This window comes from Narcine bancroftii, chromosome 2 (genome assembly GCF_036971445.1).
Source record: "Narcine bancroftii isolate sNarBan1 chromosome 2, sNarBan1.hap1, whole genome shotgun sequence".
Lineage (NCBI taxonomy): Eukaryota > Metazoa > Chordata > Chondrichthyes > Torpediniformes > Narcinidae > Narcine > Narcine bancroftii.
In genome coordinates this window covers 307498516-307524289 of record NC_091470.1, presented here as the reverse complement: position 1 = coordinate 307524289, position 25774 = coordinate 307498516, and the positions used below count along the sequence as shown (strand labels likewise).

The following is a 25774-nucleotide window of genomic DNA, read 5'->3' as shown; positions in this document are numbered from 1 at the left end:
GCAATATGGTCACTTGCACGAAAAAAAAATACTTGGTGAAAGCACATATCTTTCTAATATATTTTTTTTTTAAATTCTTGACACCTTAACTCCAGAGATATCCTCATTATTTTTCCTTGCATGACTTCTTGTATATGAATGCTCCTTGTTTATCTTGGTAACCAGAATTTGTTAAAACTAAGTTTGTCAATTGATTTTAGTTTGGTGTTCTGGACTGACTGTATCTGCTTTATTTCAGCTATCCCACATGACTGGTCAATGCTTTATGGTAGCTCTATCAGTGGTTTTCGAATTGCGCCCCCAAACTCACATTCCACCTTGAGCGATCCCTATGCTATAAGTGCTCTATGATTGGTAAGGGATTACTTAAGATGGCATGAGAGTGGGAAGAAAAAGGTTTGAAAACCACTGTTTTAATCATACTTAAATGACATGTTATGTGCACGATTTCATAACTCCAAAGGAAATGGGGCAATGACAGGTTTCTCAAGCAAAATATTTCAGTAACAATTAGGTTCTCAACCTTTCCTTCCCACTCAATGTGGTACGCTATCGAACAGAAGCAAACACACAAAACATAAAGTCTATTCTACAGGCTTTATTCAACATAAACTTCCACAGAGTTGGCTGTGAGAATGCTGTTGGAAGCTCTGAGACTACCTTCGAAGGGCCGGATCTAGCTTGTATCCTGGAGGGTGATTAACAGCCAACTGGGTGGTCAGTCCCTTCAGGTTGGCTGATTGACAGCCGGCCAGGTGTTGCCTTGTCCTCCTGTACTCTTCTGCAGGTTCAAAGGTTGCTCCCTACAGTAGGCTGGTGGTGTACCACACACTCACATACCACCTTAAGCAATCCCTTACTAATCACAGAGTACTTGTGGTATAGGGAATGTGAATTTTGGTGGGCAGTTTGCAAAACACTGCTCCAAACCATTTGAAAATTGAACAATAAATATAGATGATGAAGTTTGAGAATAAATCAACTCAATGGCTGGTATTGAATTATTAGTATTTTTCAGAAAGAATTTGACCTTTTGTATTAATTCAAGTTCAGTATCCAGAATATTCAAAATGGCACCTAGAATGTTTAAAAATAAATTATTAACATAAGTGAGCAGGGAACAGGCAAAGCTCGAAATTAGATTTCACAGATTTTTTTTTGTTTAACATGATGCCAAATTTTGACTGATGACAAATTGACGGCCACCAAAAAAAAATCACTAAGTTGAAATCTGGGTTGCACTTTTGCCTCATTGAAAAGTTAGAAATGAAAAGTCCACTTTCAATATCATGGATGCAGCTGAGCTTGCAGCTGCTGTCTCAGTCACCATACAGACTGCTAAGGAGATGAGGAAAGGAAATGGTATGGGGTGGGGGGGGGTGGTGGTGGTGGAGGGAGCTGGAAGTTGAAAGGGGTTGAATAATGTGGCTTTGGGTACTGGAGCGCCTCATATGATGGAGTTGCCCAATCAACACCCACTCTTTGATAATGACATAGCCACAGTTATCAATGGAGGCGCAGATTACAGCATCTAGTGCACAGATGCTATATTCTCTGTCTGCGCCACCTGCCTGCAAAAGGGCAGCTCTTGTAAATCAATGCCAGGAACCATTGGAAATAAAACAGTATCCCAGTGAGAATCCTTTAATTCACGGTGCTTCCTGCCTTGCCGTGTGATATTTTACTACGTGAACAATATAGGCCACAGGTTTTGATCTATTTTTCACCAATGTCAGAAATACATGGCATGTGTGTTAGTGACTTCATCATGCGTTTGAATCAACAGGAAGTGCTGTATTCCATACTCTATGGGAAATAGGTGCTAAATGCTTTTTATCCTAGATTTGTGCTTAAAAAAAATAGAATTGTTTATTTAAAGTAACTTCTTGGCAACATTATGGCCCCTTAAATATATAGGTAATTCATATTTATTCTAAAATGTTAAAATATATTTGTAACATAGTGATTCTGAAATTCCTAGCACACAGAAGATAAACATGCATTTGCCTAGTTCCACTGATTATAAAGATAATTTTCATTTTAAGCAATGGTTAGAATATTTTTAAATTATCTTCTACCTTTTTGTTTATTATCTCATTGTTTGTATATTGTGTTAATGAGAATCCGAATTGATTTTTTTTTTCTCCCTCTGACTGGGTAACCAGGTCTCTTTACTCTAACAGCTCAACAGAAGTCACTCTCTTTCTGAGTAAGACAGACCATTTCTACCTCTATAACTGCCCACAAGGAACAACGTGGATTGGACCTGATGGTGCAGAGCATTCAAATTATAGTTACAATCAAGGTAAATGGGATTAAATCCTTCTTCAAGGTGTGGACATTCATTGTAGTGGCAGGGCAATGATCTTGTGTGTGGTAAATATTTAATTACTTTTCTGATGAGTCTTGTAGAGGATTGGTGGGATGTGGAGAGGAAATGAGATCCTCATTGTGGCATGCCCAGTTACAGGCACTGCTCCTATAAGGATGTTTTTTGATATAGGTATTCAACATTTTGACCCAGGTGTTGGAGTTTGGAGAATTTGGTTGTAGATTAGGTAAAAGCCATCTGAAAATATTTGGCAGTTAGAATATAGAACAGAACAGGCCATTCAGCCCACATGCCTGTGTTGGATATGATGTCCAAATCAAACTAAAACTCTGGTGTTTGCATCTGAAAGAGATCCCTCTACTCTTTCATACTGATGTATCTATTTTGGAAGCCTCATAAAGACTAATTATACCTGCTTTCAGCTCCTGGCAGCTCATTCCAGACACTAACCACTCTGTAAAATATTTGCCCTACATATCTGTTGTGAGTGAGGAAACAGGTTTGGTAGATCTCAAAGGCAAGGACTCGGAACATTTTTTTTGTAGTGAAAGATTTTATTTATAGAAGGCAAGTGTGGGAAAATGGTAACTGATGCAGCACGCACACAAACAGTACAACAGCCGTGGGAAAGAAAGAGCGGACAATTAATAATGAAGGTACACACACACACTCTCTTTCACTCTCAACTGGTACATACAATGATCAAGGAAAAATATCACTACGATGCCCCACCACCCCTTGACTCAGTGCAGGCATGGCTCTATGTTACAAGGGACACTAATTAAATGCTCCCAACCCTTTTAACAGTGCACCTCTTACCAACGGTTTCTCCAGCACCTTTCCACATTTCTAGGCCAGGGTGGTCCCAAGATAGCAAAGTGAGAGAAAAAAGAGCACATGGCACCTTAATAGTGCTGGAGGGTCCAGCCCAGTTTATTTATCAGGGAACAATGGCTCAGTGCCAGGAGGGTTAATCCAATTACTACAGCCAATGGCCCAAGGCAAGTATAGGCAGGCTGGACAGTGCAGCTCAGGTAATTTACATGGGTCAACAGCAAGATGTGCACTAATGGGTGGGGCGGAACTAAGCATTGATTGGCAGTTGGTGTGACCTCTGACTAGGTAGGGGACAGTGCTGTCACGTGACAGCCACAACCCTTCTCAATACATCTTCCTTAAAGTTCCTCTCCACATCTTAAATAAATGTCCTCCAGTGTGTGATGCTTTTGCCCTGGGGCGAAGATTCTGATTGTCCACCTGCCAATGCCTCTTACACCTCTATCAATTTTTCCCTCAGCCTTCCATGCTCCAGCGTAAACAACCCAAGTTTGCCCAATCTCTCCCCATAACTCATACTGCCTAAACCAGACAACATCCTAGTAAACCTTTTCTGTATTATTTCCAAAGCTTCCACGTGCTTCTTGTAGTGGATGACCAGAATTGCACACCGTATTCTAAGCTGGCCTAACCAAAGTCTTGTGTAACTGCAACATGGCCTCCTCACTTTTATAGTTAATGCCCTGCCCAATGAAGCCATGCATACCATGCACTTTCTTTACCGTCCTATCTACTTGTGTGACTACTTTTAATGGACTTGAACCTCCACATCTCTCTATACATCAATACTTTTATGAGCACTACCCTTAACAATGTATATTCCTTTTACATTTGACCTCCCCAGATGCAAGACCACACAATTGTCCAGATTAAGATCCATCAGCCACTTATGTGCCCATATTTATAACACTCTACATTGTCCACAACTCCAATATTCTTTGTATCATCTGCAAACTTATTAACCCATGTACATAATTCTTTATCCAAATCATTTGTCTATATACACAGCAAAGGTATCGGCACAGACCACTGATCACAGGCATCTAGGCTGAATAATAACCTTTCACCATTGCTGTCTTTTATGTTGATAGGAAGTGAGATATGTCAGCATCTGACTTCTGCATGTCCGTGCTTCCACACTGCAGTGAGCAGGAACAGAAGTCAAAGGTACTCAGATATTCTGAACAGCAGAGGTTAGAAGGGTGTGGCCTCTGGTCAGAACTGCAGCCAACAACAAAACGCAATCGAGTCCTTTAAACTAACCCAAGCATCTGCTCTTTCACAGGGATGCAAAGTTCAATGTTATTCAAAGAAGATCAGAGACTGTACTCACTTGGCTCTCTTTTATCCACAAATCAAATGTTACTACAAATAAATAAATCAAAACATCAACCTTAATACTGTTTGTAAATTGTTATGTAGGCCTTGATTTTAGCATTTCCTGACATTATATCTGTGACTAAATTTTAAAACTACTCAAAAATAGGTTATACATCATATTTGATGAAAGGACATCAACCTGAAAATGCAACTCTATTTCTCTCTCTGAAGGTGTTTCCAGCAGTTTGAGTTTATATTTCAGATATCCAGCATCTGTGGTTTTTTTTTAAACCTTTGGTTTTCTAAACTGTTGTATCTGTTTTCAGCTGCTGCACTTTTGGTTGAAAATGGGAAGAATGGAATTGTGTATCTCTTCAGAAGAGGAACACACAAAGAATTTGGATTTGCAGCTCTCTTCACAGCCCTCGTTATTTACTACTTGTTTTCTTGTTGGACAGCTGGTACTGCTCTGGCATGTGGACTTGTCATACCAATGTTGTAAGATAACAGTTTACTTCTGAAAATCTTTATTTAGTGTGGCTTTGCTTGTTAACTAAAATGCTGATGTATTACTCTCTGGCAGACTAATCTAAAGCATTGAATTCTTGCTATGCTGGCACTGGTTTCCAAGGGGCAGTCCTGGAATCTCTCTTCTCCAATGCTCCACCAGCCTTTCTGCACAATTCTGATTTCAATCTCTCCACCAATGATGGCCATGCCTGCATCTGCCAAAGAGAAACTCTGAAATTTGCTCTAAATACTCCTTGCCTCTTTAATTCCTTAACCCTGTAGCTAGAGCAAACACCTATATGATCACATTTTGTTTGGTATCATTCCAGTGAAGTGACTTAAGATGACAAGTTTTTTATTGTTACTATTAATGCTTAAAAATTGTTGAATGAATGATATATGAATCGTCTTGCTATTGCCTGCTTGAAGCATGTCTTTCCCTGTATGATAAAACCTAGGAGGATATATTAAGGTTTCTTGCTATATTTTTCTTATGTCCTAGAAAAGGCTTTCTTCAGTGGTGGACCAATGCCAGGAGAGGTAAACAAAAGTGAAGCATGTGTCTCCATAACAGAGATAATAGGACCGCTGAGAATGTTGCTCTCAGGATCTGACAATGTGACTTAAGAAGGATCTGTGGGTCATTTCAGTTTCCTTCCTTTGGAGAAATATATTTAACATTAGGACTCATTTGTTCATCCAAAGTTAATTTTCACGTGGAAAATAAGGAGTTCTTAATTCCTCTTTTGATCTCATTCTGCAATTTTTTTAAGGAAAATGTTCATTCATAAAATGTAACTGGAGAACGAATTAAAATTTAGAGGTTTGACAGAACTTTTCTCAATTTATAATGAGATTTGTGGTGCTGTGGAACTGATCATTTTCTCCATTAGATACACAGGTGCCTTATGTGGCAGGATAGTCGGTCTGATTATGGTATCTATATTTGGTGTCCAAACTGACAAGTATGGAGCCTGGATAGATCCTGGCTTTTTTGCAGTAATTGGAGCTGCTTCGTATTTTGGTGGTGTTTTGAGACTGACTATTTCCCTCACTGCTATTATGGTAAGAAACTTTCAAAAATAAGTTGCTGTAAATATATTGGCGTAGAATTTCAATCACAGCTCTACTTTTCAGTATTGCGGTCCCAGTTTATACAGAATATTGATCATGAGCTGCACTCCAGGGCTAATTCATGTAGGAAGTTGTAATATGCATGTAACTGACACACAGCGGGAACCACAGATTGGGACTGCGGTCTGAATAGCAAGAATAAATGCCCACCAATCTTAGCTATTTAAAGCTACATTTACTTGTATGTTCATTGGGATAATATTACAGATGAGCTCGTGTTGTTAAAATGCTGGTGGAAGTTTCTGAGTACATTTACATAACGGTTAAATTTGTTGTTATTGTTAGTTATCCCACTGATCCTTCAGTGGCACCAGGAATGGGAGGGTGAGCTTCATAGATGTTCCTTGCAAAAGGAGGCTAAAGAGAGGGAGCGGGAAGGCATTTGGCTAATCCCATGTAAGAATCAGGGAGCAACGATCCTATCTCTGTTTTCCAACAAAGCATTTTGTCTGGAGGCTCACATTTTCACAGAGGAAGTACATCTGCTGCAGGTAGAGCTGCACGTGATCCTCTCTAGCTGTGAAAGCTCTAAACTTAATCTACAAGTTGGGGGCTGAGGTTGGCACTTTTCATTTCTTGTAGTTTGCAGTCCATTACTTCCTTCTGATACTATAGATGCTCTTTGCTCAGGGAGAGAAGAATTCAACTTTTCTTTCCTGTGCAGGCAGCCTGAGCATGTAGTGCGGTGGTACACCGCCGGCCTACTGCAGGGGGAAACATCTGTACCTGCAGGAGTGTAAGGGGACAGGACAACACCTGGCTGGCTGCCAATCAGTCAGCCTGAAGGGATCAAGCCCCTCCCGGTGGGGTGTCAATCACCCTCTGGGATATAAGCCTGCGCTGGCCTTCCGAGGCCTCACTCAGAGTTGCTGCAGCCACAGCCAGCCTGGCTCTGTGGAAGTCTTTGTGGATTAAAGCCTGTTGTACAGTCTTTATCTTCGTGTGTCTGATTGTCTGATTCATGTAGATAGTGGGTAATCTGGGCACACAGCTTTGCTTTCATGAAGGGTTCCAGCCCAAAACATTAACTATTCTCCCACCTGCTCCATCCACTGAATTCCTCCAGCAGCAGGTTATTATTTTTGTTCCATGCCTTGATATCTGCTTCCTGAGCTTCAGGAATTGTAGCTTGCTCACACATGGTGTCAAATCTGAATTACAATTTGTTTTTTTTTAAAAAAGAATTTCTGGACAATTAAAAGGCTACATTATAGATCAGCATGCTAATTTGTTTTATTTATTCTGAAGCGGTCTACTTCACTCATCATATTTCTGACAGGGGGTGGGTTGGGAGAGAAGGACTATTCTCTAAACTTTTGGCTTCTCCTCAGAATGGCCTGAGGAAATTGCTGAGGGCAGGCATGTAACAGGAGGTATGGGATAGCAGAGAGGGGTTATACCTTGCTGTGCCCTTCACAGGTTGGCCATAAAAGGGATACATCCCTTGCCTGCTCTGCTACATGTGGAAGATGTGGAAGAAAAATGAAGTAGGTGAAAATAATTATCTCTTTCAGTATGTGCCATCAGTATGGCAGAGGTCGACAGCATCGAGTCCACGCTGCTGAAGATCCAGCTGCGCTGGATGGGTCACGTCTCCAGAATGGAGGATCATCGCCTTCCCAAGATCGTATTATATGGCGAGCTCTCCACTGGCCACCGTGACAGAGGTGCACCAAAGAAAAGGTACAAGGACTGCCTAAAGAAATCTCTTGGTGCCTGCCACATTGACCACCGCCAGTGGGCTGATAACGCCTCAAACCGTGCATCTTGGCGCCTCACAGTTTGGCGGGCAGCAGCCTCCTTTGAAGAAGACCGCAGAGCCCACCTCACTGACAAAAGGCAAAGGAGGAAAAACCCAACACCCAACCCCAACCAACAAATTTTCCCTTGCAACCGCTGCAATCGTGTCTGCCTGTCCCGCATCGGACTGGTCAGCCACAAACGAGCCTGCAGCTGACGTGGACTTTTTACCCCCTCCATAAATCTTCGTCCGCGAAGCCAAGCCAAAGAAAGAAGGAAAGAAGAAAGATGTGCCATCACCTGGTGGTTGACCCACCAGGTCTTAATTCCACCGAAGGAGAACTCAGATAAAGAGGAAGTCCGTGACAATATTCATCCACACTTTGCCAACATTCAGACATCAGAAGATGTAGCAAGTTACCATTGGACCATATGTCACTATCTCCAACAGAAGTAGTTCAGCTATTTTGACTTGAAAATCAATGGCAGTACCATTGGTCTGTCCTCTACTTTTATCATTCTGACGATCCACATTGACCAGTGGCAATCTCTGACTCAGGCAAGGCTGTTAACAATTCTGGAATGATGTAGAGTTGCAGTGCAATAAAGATGAATAGATGTCAACTTCTAATCATGTCTTTGTTTTTGTTAGCCATGTCTTTGTTTTTGCTCCCACAAAGCCTTTGTGGGAGCAAACTTCAATTGAAAGCACTCTTCGGATCATTTGGTCCATGAGCTCAGTAATATTAACTTCCACAGTATTATTATACCAGCAATGGTTGCACACCATTTTTTCCAGCAAGAGAGAGGAATGCTAATGAGTATGTTGCAATGTATCTTGTGTGTTTTTTTTCCTTCCATAGTTGAGGCGCCTGCAAGCTCACACCAAGACACAAGAGCAACTTGTCCGTGAACTACTCTTTGCAGACGATGGCGCTTTAGTTGCCCATTCAGAGCCAGCTCTCCAGTGCATGACGTCCTGTTTTGCGGAAACTGCCAAAATGTTTGGCCTGGAAGTCAGCCTGAAGAAAACTGTGGTCCTCCATTAGCCAGCTCCCCACCATGACTACCAGCCCCCCCACATCTCCATCGGGCACACAAAACTCAAAACGGTCAACCAGTTTACCTATCTCGGCTGCACCATTTCATCGGATGCAAGGATCGACAACGAGATAGACAACAGACTCACCAAGGCAAATAGCACCTTTGGAAGACTACACAAAAGAGTCTGGAAAAACAACCAACTGAAAAACCTCACAAAAATTAGCGTATACAGAGCCGTTGTCATACCCACACTCCTGTTCGGCTCTGAATCATGGGTCCTCTACTGGCATCACCTACGGCTCCTAGAATGTTTCCACCAGCGTTGTCTCTGCTCCATCCTCAACATTCATTGGAGCGACTTCATCCCTAACATCGAAGTACTCGAGATGGCAGAGGCCGACAGCATCGAATCCACGCTGTTGAAGATCCAACTGCGCTGGGTAGGTCACATCTCCAGAATGGAGGACCGTTGCCTTCCCAAGATCGTGTTATATGGCGAGCTCTCCACTGGCCACCGTGACAGAGGTGCACCAAAGAAGAGGTACAAGGACTGCCTAAAGAAATCTCTTGGTGCCTGCCACATTGACCACCGCCAGTGGGCTGATAACGCCTCAAACCGTGCATCTTGGCGCCTCACAGTTCGGCGGGCAGCAACCTCCTTTGAAGAAGACTGCAGAGCTTACCTCATTGACAAAAGACAAAGGAGGAAAAACCCAACACCCAACCCCAACCAACCAATTTTCCCAGCAACTGCTGCAACCGTGTCTGCCTGTCCCGCATCGGACTTGTCAGCCACAAACGAATCTGCAGCTGACGTGGACATTTACCCCTCCATAAATCTTCGTCTGCGAAGCCAAGCCAAAGAGAGAGAGTTGAACATTAGTAGACTATGAGATGTGTATATTAGTATTTAATTGCTATTAATTAGGTGTTGTGATAGAGATTGTTAGTTGAGTGATTGCAGAGTTTGAGCATGGTTGGGCCATTGTTAAGTGATGAATTTTCTTGATGTATTTGTCTCATCCTTGTAACTCAGGACATTAAACTTTCACTGGCTTTGTTGGGTGTAAACTACAACCAGGAGCCAATTAAACTTCTGAAATTGCAATGGAAAGACAAATGCCAAGTGCTTACTTAAAAATATGATAAAGATAGAGCATTTCAGAATGAAGGATATCCACTTTTGCAGGGAGGAACTTCAAGCACTTTCAGTAAGATACATTTTTATAATATTTCTCTCATAGATTTGTGATCCTTGCTATTGATAGTTATGGTATGGTGTGCGAAAAATGTTTAGACAACTTTTGTCAGGGACCAATCCAAACCTCCATACAATATTCCTTATGTAGTCTCATTTGACTTTATTTTAGTACTCCAACATTTTGCAATAAAGACCAAAATAATATTTGTCTTCCAAATTGGTTGTTGAATATGTACGTTTACTTTTTGAACCAGTAAATCAAGAGCTCTTTCAGTACACCCATATATGCTATTTGTAAAAAAAAAGGTTTTCCTATGCTTCCTACCAATTTCACTTGCTGCTCATTTTTCCAAAAGGTTTACATTATCTAGAAATCTGGATATCTTGTACTCAATTTTTCCATTTATATTATTTTTTTATTGGTTAATTAAATTGAAATAGTAATGGAAGAATTTGTGTTGATATATTCAGGGATACCACTAGGTGTCAGGGTTTTCAAAGCTTTAGGATAGTGAAGCATGTAGAGTCCTTGAGAGATATTATAATGCATTGAACGTTTGGGAACATGATAAAATAATAATGCAGCAATGGTGTTTATATAACTAGCAAATATATTAGCTCTCCTCCAGCTTTGGAAAGGTTTGTGGGTGATCATGTGGCAGTTGACAGTATTGCTTGGTTTTAACTACAACATACCAAAGCAAATTTCTTTCAACAGGAAGCAGTATAGTAATGATTGACCGTGTGATTGATACAGTATTCTGATTATAGGTGAACCTTCCTTCCTAATTTCAGTATCTGCGGCAGATACTTATTTTTTCAAACAATTATTGAGCTTTTATTGGATTACCATTGCTGAAATTTTCCAACATATTAAGTTAGAGGCCAATATTGACTTTAGGTATTTGGAGATGTAATTTCAGGAAACAGATGTGTCCTTTACTCATGGTTCTGACTTGGGACTCTAGTTCTACTTGGATGATTGTATAGGTGAATGGTGGGGGTCAACAGTGTTAGTTCAGAAACGAAACAATCCTCGGCTGGACTTCCCTTGTGGGGGAAAAAGGGGCACCAGAGCCTTTGTTTTCTAAATAGATTCTATCAAATGCTGCTCATTGGGGAAAAGACCAGAATGGGCACTGTGACTCCCAATTGATTGTTTGCAGTTTATTCATCACCAGGTTCCTCCATGGATTCCATGAGGAAAAACTATCAACTCAACTTTTTAATGTCTGAAAGTGCATTTGTTTTATCTTTTGTCATCAAGTTAATGACACCTGAATGAATCTTTTTGAGCACTTCAGTGATCTGTATTTTCCCCTGTGATCCAGGCTCAATAGGATGAGAGAGTACAGGTGGTGGAATTTAGAACTAAAGATAAACTTCTGGGGGAACTTCATGGGCCAGGCAGCATCTGTGGAGGGAAATGGAGGGATATTTTGAGTCAAAACCTGTTATGAAGTCCTGAAGCAGGGTTTTGACCTGAACCATCAACTGTTTATTGCTGGCTCACTTGCTGAGTTTTTCCAGCAAACTGTTTATTGCTCACAGTGATAGAATTAATTTTCAGCTGTATGTTTAAAGAAAACAGCCACATAAAAAGCAAGTAAACTTCCTTTTCAAGTAAATCAGAGAGAGAGTATTAATTAAATTCAATAAATTGTTTAGAATTTCACTATCAAAATCCTTTTTTATGTTTGCTCCAAGCTATTTCAGATTTTTTGAGAGATCTGAAATTTTTATTCTGTTCAAAGAAACCTTCACACTAACAGCTATTGTGACTTTTTAGTTATATCTTGTATACTAAACTAAAACTTATGAGAGGCAAGAGGAAATTGAGCATTTCCGCAGACATTGTACGCTTTGAACAAGAAACTAGAATAAGCATCATGTAACTGGAAATGAATGGAATACATTTAAGGACTAAGCTGCCCTTAGGCAGGAACCCATTACAAGCATTAACTAGGATATCCTGCATCGTTTTTTTTTGTTTTAAAAAAAATACACAAATAATGTTCAGGCAAGTACCACTTTGAATTTTGTCACATAAGTTTGCTATTTAAAAAAGGAATGCAATTCAAAATTTCAATTTCTGATAAACAGCAATTTATAAGCTTATTTAAGTGTGATATTTTTGACAAACTATTCTAATAAACTGATTATTGTATTCTACCTCTTCATATAAATGAGAACAATGGATTGTTCTGGTTTATCGTAAACTTTACAGTATTTTTTGCCTACAATTGTTTGTAGATTGTAAATTTTTGCAGCAAATATTAAACATATTATTCTATTTAACAACTAACTTAAGATTTTGTCAACTCATATGCAATTATATTGAATTTCATACTTCACTAGGCATTATTTTTCTGAATACACTTTGAGTTGGTATTTAGAGATGTTGGGGTAAATGCCTAGAAATTGAATTGAACCTCTTTTTGATGCATTGAATCATATACTGAGGCCTAATTGGACCCCAACAAAAAGATGTAAAATTGCCCAACATCCAGGTTTAACATGAGATTTGTGTGTTTCTCAACAGGATCTCATCTAGTTTTGCGCACTTCCAGCCCTTGGTTATGTGGCTTTCAAAGAAGGATGCCATCCCTTAAATAAAATACATTTTACATTGCAGCCAGTTAGTATCAAAATTTACTTTGGCCACCATGGAAGAGTTAAAAGATTAAAAGATACAGAGAAGAATGAGGCAACTGCCACAAGGACTAACAGGATGCATGATGGGAAGTAGGTCCTGTGCACCAATAGTGATTGGAGACCATTCAGACTCATCATAGGAAAGCCTGATAGAAGTTAGCTTCAGAACTTCCCTCCAGGAGTGAGAAGCCCTGCACAATGGAGCACCATGGAAAGGAAATTCATGATCTCACAAAATCCGTCAAGGTGATCTAATACCCTGTAGTCAAGTGATCATGACTAAAAGGATATTTTTATGATGAATTCAGAGCTCCTTGGTTGAGATAAGACATTTTCAATCTCTCTTTGCTGCACCTGCTTCAGAAGAGCATCAATCATACCAGTGGACAGGAGGTACAGAGTGAGCTACCTCAATGACTACCACCCTGCAGCACCCTACTGTGATGAAATGCTTTGAGAGGTTCGTCATGGCTAGAATTAACTTGTACCTAAGTGAAGATCTAGACCCACCCACCTATCACCACAATCGATCCACAGCAGATGCCATCTCACTGGTTTTCCACTCAGCCCTGGAACAGCTAGACAATAATAACATGTATATCAGGTGACTTTTTATTGACTACAACTCAACTTTCATTACCATCATAATGGCCAAACAAGTTCCAAAATCTGGGCCTCTGCAGCCCCCTTCTGCAAATGGATCCCTGACTTCCTCATTGGAAGACCACAGTCATTACAAATCAAAAATTTAATCTCCTCCTCACTGACAATCGACATTGGCTATGTTGTTAGCGCATTACTCTTTTCACTCTACACCCATGACTGCGGGGCTAGGCGCAATTGAAATACCATCTACAAATTTGCCGATGACACCACTGTTAACAGCAGAATCACAGATGGCAATGAAGAAGCGTACATGAATGAGATTGATCAGCTAATTGAGCAGTGTCCAACAACAACCTTGCACTCAATGTAAGAAAAACTTAGGAACTGATTGTGGACTTCAGGAAGGGGAAATCAAGAAAATGAAAACCAGTCTTCATCGAAGGATCAGCAATAGAAAGGGTTAAGAACTTCAAATTCCTTAGTGTCAACATCTATGAAGATTTATTTTGGGGCCTATGTGTCAATGCAACCACAAAGAAAGTTTGCCAGTGGCTATACTTCATGAAGAGTTTGAGGAGATTTGGTATGTCACCAAAGACTCTTGTAAATTTCTACATGTGTACTGTGGAGAGCATTCTGACTAGTTGCATCACTGTTTGGTATGGTGGTGCTAATGTCTTCTTTGGCTTGGCTTCGCGGACGAAGATTTATGGAGGGGGTAAAAAGTCCACGTCAGCTGCAGGCTCGTTTGTGGCTGACCAGTCCGATGCGGGACAGGCAGACACGATTGCAGCGGTTGCAAGGGAAAATTGGTTGGTTGGGGTTGGGTGTTGGGTTTTTCCTCCTTTGCCTTTTGTCAGTGAGGTGGGCTCTGCGGTCTTCTTCAAAGGAGGCTGCTGCCCGCCAAACTGTGAGGCGCCAAGATGCACGGTTTGAGGCGTTATCAGCCCACTGGCGGTGGTCAATGTGGCAGGCACCAAGAGATTTCTTTAGGCAGTCCTTGTACCTTTTCTTTGGTGCACCTCTGTCACGGTGGCCAGTGGAGAGCTCGCCATATAATACGATCTTGGGAAGGCGATGGTCCTCCATTCTGGAGACATGACCCATCCAGCGCAGCTGGATCTTCAGCAGCGTGGACTCGATGCTGTCGACCTCTGCCATCTCGAGTACCTCGACGTTAGGGGTGTGAGCGCTCCAATGGATGTTGAGGATGGAGCGGAGACAACGCTGGTGGAAGCGTTCTAGGAGCCGTAGGTGGTGCCGGTAGAGGACCCATGATTCGGAGCCGAACAGGAGTGTGGGTATGACAACGGCTCTGTATACGCTTATCTTTGTGAGGTTTTTCAGTTGGTTGTTTTTCCAGACTCTTTTGTGTAGTCTTCCAAAGGCGCTATTTGCCTTGGCGAGTCTGTTGTCTATCTCATTGTCGATCCTTGCATCTGATGAAATGGTGCAGCCGAGATAGGTAAACTGGTTGACCGTTTTGAGTTTTGTGTGCCCGATGGAGATGTGGGGGGGCTGGTAGTCATGGTGGGGAGCTGGCTGATGGAGGACCTCAGTTTTCTTCAGGCTGACTTCCAGGCCAAACATTTTGGCAGTTTCCGCAAAGCAGGACGTCAAGCGCTGAAGAGCTGGCTCTGAATGGGCAACTAAAGCGGCATCATCTGCAAAGAGTAGTTCACGGACAAGTTTCTCTTGTGTCTTGGTGTGAGCTTGCAGGCGCCTCAGATTGAAGAGACTGCCATCCGTGCTAATGTACAGAACAGGAAAAGACTATAGAGAGCTATGAACTCAGCGAACATCATCAAGGGTTTCAACTTTCACTCCATTAAAGACATCTGCAAGAGTCGCTGTCTTAAGAAAGCAACCTCTCTCCTAAAGACTCTCACCAGCAAGGCCATGCCCTCTTCACACTGCTACCATCAGGAAGGAGGTACAGGAGCCTGAAGATGAACACCCAACATTACAACATCCCAAAAGCAACTTCTTCCTCTCTGCCGTCAGATTCTGACTGGACATTGAACCACAGACTCTACCTCACTTCCTCTTCTTTTGCATTATTTTATTCTTTAAAAATGTCATTTCTAGCCATAGTTTCTCCTGCGAAGCTGCTGCAAAAGAAATTAATTTCATGATGCGTTCATAACAATAAATAGGAGCAGAACTAATCTACTTAGGCCATTGAGTCTGCCTTGAACATTTAAACGATTTTACCAGTCAGCCCAACTGCCTGGTCTTGTCCCCATAACATTTGATGCCCTGACTAATCAAGAACCTATCAATATCTACCTTAAATACACCCATGTCTTGGAGGTCCACAACTACTTATGGCAACAAATTCCACAGATTTACTACTCTGGCTAAAGAAATTCCTCCACCTCTCAATTCTAAGTGGACACCCTTCAATCCTGAAGTGTTGATCACCTTTCTACATCTACCTCACCCATGTCTTTCAACATTCAAAATATTTCAATGAGCTCTTCCATCATGCTCCAAAATCTAACAAGTACAGGCCAACTATTGTCAAATGCTCCTCATATGATGACCCTTTCATTCCTAGAACCTTCCTTGTGAAGCTCCTCTGAACCCTCTCCAACTTGAGCACATCCTTTTTTAAATGAGGAGCCCAAAACTGCTCACAGTACTCCAAGTGAGCTCTGACCAGTGCCTTATAAAGCCTCCACATCACATTCCTGCTCTTCTATTCCATTCCTCTTGAAATGAATGCCATCATTCAATTTCCCTTCTTCATCACCGATTCAACCTGCAAGTTTTCCTTCAGGCTATCCTGCATGAGGACTTCCAGGTCCCTTTGCATCTGGATATTTTCAATTTGCTCCCTATTTAGAAAATAGTTTGCCCATTTATCTTTTTTTTTTGTTTAAGTGCATGACCATACACTTTCTGACATTGTATTTCATTTGTCATTCCTCTGCCCAATATGTCCTTCTGCAGCTGCCCAGTTTTCTCAACTCTACCTGCTCTTTGTATCATCTACACACTTGGCCTCAAAGCTATTCATTCCATAATCTAAATCATTAATATGCATCACAGATGGCATGGTTGGCATAGCGGTTAGTGCAACGTCTTTACAGCACTAACAATTGGGACTTGTGTTCGAATCTCACGCTGTCTGTAAGGAATTTGTATGTTCTACCCATGTCTGCATGAGTTTTCCCTGGGGACTCGGTTTCCTTCCACTGTTTGAAATGTACTGGGGTGTAGGTGAATTGGGCAGCGCAGACTCATGGGCCGAAATGCCCTGTTATGTCTAAATTTTAAAATCTAAATTTAAAAAAAATATTAAAAAGAAGCAGCCCCAACACCCATCTCTGTGGAACTGACAGTCAACCTGATTCTCTGCTTCCTGCCAATCAGCCAATGCTCTGTTTGTTTCCTGTTATACATGTGCTCTTAGCTTAAGTATCATCATGCGTGGCACATTGTCAAAGGTCAGCTGAAAATCCAAAAGCGTTTCTACAGCATCTGCTTTATCTAGCCTGCTGGCCACTTCTTTGAACAATTCCAATAGCAAAATTTTCCATTAAACAAGCTGTGCTGTTTTTAACCTATCTTGTCATCAGAGGTGGAGAGGGTGATCAAAATTAAGTTATTGGAATTCACTATCACTATCTTGGAGGATATTTCCTAGGCACAACGCACCAATGGCATCGTGAAGAAAGCAGGTCAGTGTGTCTACTTCCTTAGGAGCTTGCGGAAGTTTAGTATGACATCAGAAACCTTGGCAAATTTCTACAGAGGTCTGGTAGTTGTTCTGACCAGCTGCATTATGGTCTGGTATGGAAACACCAATACCCTAGAGTGTAGAGCCCTCCAAAAGGTTGTGGACAGAGCCCAGGACGTCGCAGGCAAAATCTTTTCCCACTAGTGAGTACATCTACAGGCAACACTGCTGTTGCAGAGCAGCAGCAATCATCAAAAATCCATATCAGCCAGCACAAGCTCTGCTCTTGTTATTGCCATCAGGAAAGAGGTACAAGACTGGTTCTACCAGGTTCAGGAATAGCTGCTACCCCTCCACCATCATAGTCCTCAATGACCAACTTAATCAGAGACCCATTTAACGACTCTTACTTGTGCACTTTATTGATTTTTCTTTTTGTTCTCTCTGTACTACAGTCAGTTTGTTTACATTTCTCATCTGTTTTACAGTTCTTTGTTTGTTTACATGTTTACACTCTGTACAGTTTTTTTTGCACTACCAATTGGTGGTAATTCTACGCCCACAGGGAAAAGGAATCTCGTGGTTGTATGTGATGTCATGTATATATTTTGACAATAAATCTGAATCTGATCTTGTAACTTGATCTTGACAATCAACTTCAACATCTCCCCAACCACTGACGTCAAGCTAATAGGTCTATAATTTCCTTTCTGCTGAATAGAAGGGTGACATTTGCGATTTTCCAGTTCTCTAGGACCATATCAGAATTGATTGATTCCTCAAAGATCAAACAAATGCCTCTTCTATCTCTACTACTACTTTTTTTCTGATCCTGAGGTAAAATCCATCAGGACTAGGAGACTTGGCTCCTATAGAAGTTTGACATAATGGTGGCCTTGCCTGCTTCTATCTTTTCAGGAAGTACATTCAATGTTGCATTTTCCTGACAAGTGAGGAGATGTTGAATGTTCATGATAGGTCACTAGTTAAGTGAACTCAAAGGAACTTTGTGCTTTCTACACTCTACTACAGAGCTGTTGATGTGTAGTGGAGGGTGGTCGTTCCTGGTCTTCCTGTCTAGTCCATATTGAGACTCACATTGTTACTCTTGCACCATTTCACAAGATTTTCCACCTCTTTTCCATAGTGCAAATCGTCGTCGTTGCTGATGAGGCCAACTACTGTTGTGTCATCTGCAAACTTGATGACACTGTTCAATGATACAGTTGTGGGTCAGTAGCATGAACAGAAGCGGGCTAAGCATATAGCTCTAAGATGCACCAGTGTTCAGCGTGACAGAGCTCTATATTTTGCTACTGACCTGGACAGATTGTGGCCTTTCCGTTAGAATGTCCAGGATCCAATTACAGAGAGGGGTGTTGAGTCTGAGGGCAGTTTTTCCACCAGCCTCTGGGGAATAATCGTAATAAACGCTGAACTGAAGTCAATGAACAGCAGCCTGGCATATGATGCATCATTCTCCAGGTGGGCCAGGACAGAGTGAAGTGGCAAGGTTATAGCATTATCTGTGGAACAATTTCTTCTGTAAGCAAATTGAAATGGATCCAGCATCTCTGGGAGATGTGCTTTGATGTGTTCCATCACCAGATGCTCGAAGCCTGTCATAATGGTGGAGGTCTTTGCCACAGGGTGGTAGTCATTGAGGCTGTTATTGTTGCTTCCTTGGGTGGATGATGGTGGCTGTCTTGAACCCTGCGGGAATGATGAGTTGCTGCAGTGAGGTGTTGCAGATGTCTGTGAAGACCTCTGTCAATTGGTTTGTGCAGTCCTTCAATACCAGACCAGGTATGTTGTCTGGTCTCGCCTCCTTGTGTGGGTTCACTTTGGATAGGGTTCTCCTCACCTTGGCTGTGGCTTTACATTAGGGGCACATGGAGCTTTCTTTGGCATCATCCTGTTCTTCTCATCAAACCATGCATAGAAGGTGTATAGTCTGTATGGAAGGGAGGCGTCATTGTCCTTAACTCACAAGGTTGAAGTGATCCATAATAGACGTGATCCCTTGGCGCATGAGCCTCATGTCACTGGTGTCACACAGCTGTCTGTGGACCTTCTGTGCGTACGCTCGCTTTCCCTTCCAGATTGCATGGGAGAGTTCAACCGTGGCTGATCTTAGTGTCATCCTACACCCTGCCCCAAAGGCAGCATCACGAGCTCTGAGAAGGTCCTGGACCTCTGCATCCAATGATTTCTGGTTAGTCCTGATTGTGAACCACTTGATCGTGATGTCATCCTCAATGCACTTGCTCATGTAACAAGTCTCTAAGCTTGTATAGTCCTCTGTTTACATGACCATTGTAGGTGCTAAATCCCTGAAACAGCTCCAGTCTGTGGACTCAAAGCAGTTTTGTGATGCTGCTATACCCAACCCCTCCCCTCCACCTGTGAACTGACCTAATTTGTTTTGCCAGTGGTCTGTACACCATTTATTTTTGCACTCCTGTCTTCTCCCTTCCCACCAACTTTGGCCATTTCCCCTCTCAAGTTACTGTAATTCCCTTCACTGAACTACCAACGCATCTGACTTTAGTTTCTCCTTGTTAAATCTCAAATTGAACTCAATCATATTGTGATCACTGCCCCTAATTGTTCCTTTACTCCAAGCTCTCTCATTACCTCTGGTGCATTGCACAACACCCAATCCGGTACAGCTGATCCCCTAAAAGCCATCTTGTAGGCATTCCACAAATTCTTGAGATTCAGTCCCAACCTAGTTTTCCCAATCTACTTGCATGTTAAAATCCCTATGACTACCAGAAGATTGCCCTTCTGATGTACTTTTTCTATTTGCTGTTGTTAATTTGTTATCCACATCCCAGTTAGTGTTTGGAAATTTGTATATAACTGCCAACAGTGTCTTTTTACCCTTGTCATTGCTTTACTCAACCCACAATGATTCTATTATCTTCTGATCCTCTGGGACCTCTTTCTAAGTATTCAGAGAAGTATTCTTCTCAGGAATAGTCAGCATGGCTTTGTGAGGGGAAGGGCAAGCCTCATGAGCCTAACTGAGTTTTTTGAGGAAGCAACAAAATAAATTGATGAAGGCAGGGTGGTAGATGTTGTGTATATGGATTTTAGTAAGGCATTTGACAAAGTCCTCTATGGGAACCTCATTCAGAAAGTCATGAGGCATGGAATCCATGTGTGGATTCAGGATTGGCTTCCCTGTAGAAAGCAGGGAGTAGTGATGAACAGAAAGTATTCTGCCTGAAGGTTAGCGACTAGTAGAGTTCTGCAGGGATCTGGTTTTGGACCCTTAGTTTGTGATTTTTATAAATGACCTGGACAAAGATATAGTGGGATAGTTCAGTAAATTTGCAGAGGACATGAAGATTGTAGGTGTTGTGGATAGTGTTGAAGGTTGTCATAGGATACAACAAGATATAGACAAGATGCAGATTTGATCGGAAAAGTGGCAGATGGAGTTCAATCTGGATAAGTGTGAAGTGATGCATTTTGTAAAGTCAAACTTGAAGGCAGAGTATATGGTTAATAGTATGTTAGTTAACAGTGTGGAAGAACAGGGGGACCTTGGGGTCCAAATCTATAGATTTCTAAGGGTTGCTATGCAGGTTGATAGGATGGTTAAGAAAGCCTGTAGTATGCTGGGCTTCATTAGTTGGGGAATTGAATTGAATTGCAGCTCTATAAATCTCTGGTGAGACCACACAGAATATTGTATTCAGTTCTGGTCATCTTATTACAGGAAGGATGTGGAAGTTATGGGGAAGGTTCAGAGGAGATTTACCAGAATGTTGCCTGGGTTGGAAAGGTTAGCAGAACAGGGGATTTTCTCTAAGGAGTGAAAAAGAATGAGAGCTGACTTAAGAGAGGTTTATAAAATTATGAGAGGCATATACAAGGTCGGTCAGCACCTTTTCTCCGGGGTGAGAGTAACAAACACCAGACGACATCTGAACAAAGTGAAGGGAGGAAAGTTTAAGGGAGACATTAGGGTTTTTTTTTTACACAGAGAGTTGTAGTGCCTGGAATGCATTACCATGGGTAGTGGTGGAAGATGGAACAATAGAGGATTTCAGAGACTCTAAGACAGGCACATGGATTTAAAAAAAATAGAGGTTTATGAGGTAGGGAGGGTTTAATTTTTTTTTGGTAGGTATATACAAGTTGGCACACCATCATGGGCTGAAAGGCCTGAACGATGTTGTAATGATCTATGTTCTAATGATTTAATGTTATTCCTTATCCTTACCATCCACTCTGCCTCACTACATAATTTTCCTATATCAAGTACCTACCTATCCTTTTGATACACTGTACGTTGAACATTTAGCCCCCAATGACCTCCACCCTTTAGCCATGACTTCATAATGGCGACAACATCATACCTCCAATCTGTAAGCAGTACCACAAGGTCATCCACTTTATTTCTTGCACTGCGTGCATTTAAATACAAAACCTTTAGTCCTGTGCTTATTACTTTTTATGACTCTGCATCCATATTGCATTGCAACTCATCCCAATGGCTGTGATTTTGCCCTAACTGCTTGTCTTGTGTACCAACTGCCTCTTCATTTTGCTTCCCACTACCCAATGAATCTAGTTTAACCAATTTATAGACGACACTTTCCATGTTCTAGTATATCCAAATTTCAAAATGTATCATCTTCAAAGAAACGTGGGCTACAATATTCCAAATTACTAGCTTATTAATCCATAAACCAAACTTTGTAGATGCAGCTTAAAGTAGCTTTAATTTGTTGATAAAACTATAAACATTTTGCATAACTTTGCATTGATTTTCATACCAATGAATAAACAAAGCATACTATATAATGATATTCAACTTTAAATAGATAAAAGAAGAAATAGATGAAATTAAGATGAAATAAGATGATATAAGAAAAGTATCTCGAGCTCGTGTGTCTTTCATGGTTCGTTGAAGAATGAGATGCAAGCTCTTGGTCTGCTCCGATATTACGACATATGTCATAGTCACTATGGTAACACTACAATCAATACTTTTTCTTAAAGGAATAGGCACAAAATTAACTATGAAAAACAAAGTTTTTACCTTTATATTCTGGCCCATAATTATTATAATAGACATTAATGGCTAATATATAAAAAATACTATTACAGATACAAAAGTAAATATGGTAACTATAGGATTAGAAATCAAAACTTTCTGCTTTTTGTAAAAGACAGATTTTAGTAATAGATTGATTTAAGTAACCAGTCCTGGTTTTAATCCGCCCTTGCTGAATGAAACCTTTCCTTGTCTGAAACTGTATCCACGATTTTCCCCAGCAACCAAGAATTTCCTGGTGCTGAATCGTCCATGACCATTACAATGTCTCCGCATACAAAATTGCGTATACCTTTAGACCATTTTTGTCTTTCTTGTAATAATGAAAGATATTCTTTAATCCATCTTTTCCAAAATAAATCTGCAATAAACTGCATTTGTCTCCATCGACATCTTGCATAAATATCTTCTTTCTAAAATTGACCTGTAGGCATTAAAGGTTTAGATTTCAAAAGTAAGAGATAATTTGGTGTAAATGCCTCAAAGTCATTTTAATCAACATAAATTTTTGTTATTGGAGGACTATTTAAAGTAGCCTTGATTTTGCACAATACTGTCTGAAGGTTGTCATCATTCAGTATTTGGCTATTCAAAATGGAATTAAATTTTTTTTAAATTGATTTAATGATTCTTTCTCAAACACCACCATTATGTGATCCTGTGGGTGGGTTAAATATTCAATTAATTTCTTTCTGAAGTAATGCATTGTGAATTTGATATTGATTCCAATTTTGAATTGCCTTTTGTAACTCCTGTAAGGTTAGATCCATTATCAGAATGTGATCCTTTTACTTGACCATGTATGGTGATAAGAGTCTGTATCAAGTGATGACGCTACTTCAGTATGAATTTTTCTCATAGTCAAACAAGTAAAAATAGCTCCTTATCATTTTTCAACACTTCTTCCTTGTTTTACTTGCAAAGGACCAAAATAATCAACTCCCATGTATGGAAATGGGGGTTCATCAGGTGAAACTCTGTCTTGTGGCAAATCCGCCATTTGTTGTTGTCCAGGTTTAGCATTCTAAACCTTTTTCGATCTCATTAATTCTGTTAGTCACAAAGGTATGAAACCTCATGGTTTTGTATTAATGTATTTAAGTAATGATGTACTATCAGATCAAAACACAGAATCTGCTAACTCCATCTGTAATTCTCTTCTTAATATAATGTCCATTTTGCTCGCCATAGTAGCGGCAGTTAATTCCATTCGAGGTATGGTGTTTGGCTTTTATGGAGCCACTCTGGCTTTTTCCATTACAAATTCATAGTGTACTCGCTCTTGGTTATTTTGCAATACTAAATAACTGACAGGACCAAAACCACCTTCGCTTGCGTCAGCAAAATGGTGTAACTGAGCAAATGTGGCAATTCCAAAGTCTGTAGGTTTAAAATATCTGTTGACTTCAAAACTTTCTAACATTTCAAGACTATCAATCCAATTCATCAAATCTTGTGCGATGGAATCTGGTATAGTTTCATCCCATCCAAATTTCCTTCTGCGCAATTCTTGCAGAATTTTCTTGGCTATTAATATTACTGGTGCCAGTATTCCCAAAGGATCATATATTGAGCTTATGATTGAAAGAATACCTCTTCTTGTTAAAGGCAGTTTTTTTCAAAACAATTTTGAATTTAAAAACATCAGATTGAACACACCATTGCACTCCCTGCCTTCTTTCGATAGGTAGAAGGTCACAATCCAAATCGAGATGTTTTATCTCCTTTGCTCTTTCTGCCTCAGGAATAACACCCAACACATCTCAACTGTTGCTAATCCATTTCACAAAGAAGAAACCTCCTTTATTACATATTTATTTTAATTCATGATAAAGATCTATTGCTTTTTCTGAAACCACTGAAGTAAGACAATCATCAACAGAGAAATTATTTCTGATGATGTTTATAGGTTGAAAACTAAATTGCTCTTCATTATCTTCAGTGCATTTCCTGAGAGCAAAATTTGCACAACTCGTTGATGACGTTGCTCCAAATAGATGAACTGTTATTCTGTATTCATTCATATATTTACTGTAATTGCCATTAGGCCACCATAACAATCGTAGAAAATCACGATCTTCTGATGGTACTTTCATTTGATGAAACATCATTTCAATATCTGCAGCAATTAGATTAGGCTCTTTACAAAATCTTATCAAAACACCTATTAAGTACTTGTTAAGCCCGGACCTTTTAAAAGTTGTGCATTCAATGAAACTCCTTGAAATGATCAAATACTACACGTAGTTTCTCCTTTTGTGGATGTATAACTCCATGATGAGGTAAATACCATTTTCTACCATCTTTATATTCCAAGATATCTTCAGATACCTTTTCTACATAACCCTTGGTTATGATGTCCAACATAACATTTGTATATTCCAAATGAAAAGAAGAATTTCTCTTGCATTTTCTCTTCAAATTCAGCATACACTTTTCTGCAATTATTTTGTTGTCTGGCATACAAATTTCTCCTTTCTTCAAAGATAATGCTATACAGCCATGACCATCGACAGGTTTAACAGAATTTGAAACTAAATCCAGAAACTGTTTGTCCTCCTTTGAAAGTTCCTGAATATCTGTGAAACATCTGTTGTTCCCACAGATCATTAAGCTTGACAACTGAAATTCTGTTGATATTTACATTCAACAACTCCTGATCATTATTCATTTTTCTTCCTAATGATCTGTTAATTGTCAAGGCATAAGATCCATCATGTTGACTCCTTGCTACTTTTAGAGATTCAAGAGATTTTTGTACATCTAATCCAATTAACATCTCGATTTTAGCATCAATCTTGGGTAAGCAAACATCTTTTAGATGATCCCACTGTTTGATATTATGCTGATAGGAAATATTCTCCTTATTCACAGGCACAGTCTTGGAAGATCACAAAATTCATTGCTATTCAATCCAGCAACCTGTAGACCTGAAACTACATTAGTTTCAATATTCCTTTCATCATTCATTATCTTCATCATGATCTTTCACCATAAAGATTAAGTTTATTCATTAATTCAACAGTACAAAATGATGTGGTACTTCCTGGGTCAAGAAATGCATAGGTCTTCAGTATGAAGTTTCCTTTTTTTTGGTTTAACTTGCATAGAAACTATTGAGAGAGCTTTTTCACCAGCCCCAGTAAAACTGTTTGTCTGAACCGAAGCATCCTCTTTTATTATTTATTTATTCATTTATTTAAAATTATTTTTTTCCCCCACCGCTGCCCTGAAGCATCCTCTTTGACTGCATCCTTAGTCTTGGATTCAGATTGTTTGACTTCTTTCTCAACTTTACTTCATTGAGTATGCAGTAACTTGGGATGTTTTAAACTGCATATATCACAACTGAGTTGGTTATTACAAGTTTTGCTGATGTGCCCTTTACACAAGCAACTGAAACATAATCCATTCTTATTTAAAAAGGTTAATTTCTCATCATACGACTTTTTCTCCAATCGTGAACATTTTTCTAAAGCATGCTTATCTTTGTAATACAACAGCTTTCCTGAACAGTCTGATCTTCCTTTTCCATTGCTTCCTTGCTCTTTCTTGTGCTTGTATCTGACACAGTAGTAACCAAGGTACTTCCCTTTGGTTTCTGTTGAGACGGTGATTTAGACTTCTTTACATCTT

General features: G+C 40.3%; 1 protein-coding gene across 4 annotated transcripts in view; it reads left to right on the top strand.

The window, feature by feature from the left end:
* LOC138755494 (chloride channel protein C-like) overlaps positions 1 to 25774 on the top strand; it is a 90321-nt gene that overhangs the window by 20754 nt on the left and 43793 nt on the right. For all 4 annotated transcript variants that reach the window (XM_069921539.1, XM_069921540.1, XM_069921542.1 and 1 more), the window contains exons 9-11: positions 2166 to 2305; positions 4816 to 4987; positions 5893 to 6064. In XM_069921539.1, the coding sequence (XP_069777640.1) occupies positions 2166 to 2305; positions 4816 to 4987; positions 5893 to 6064 (484 nt within the window). The remainder of the gene's footprint in view (positions 1 to 2165; positions 2306 to 4815; positions 4988 to 5892; positions 6065 to 25774) is intronic.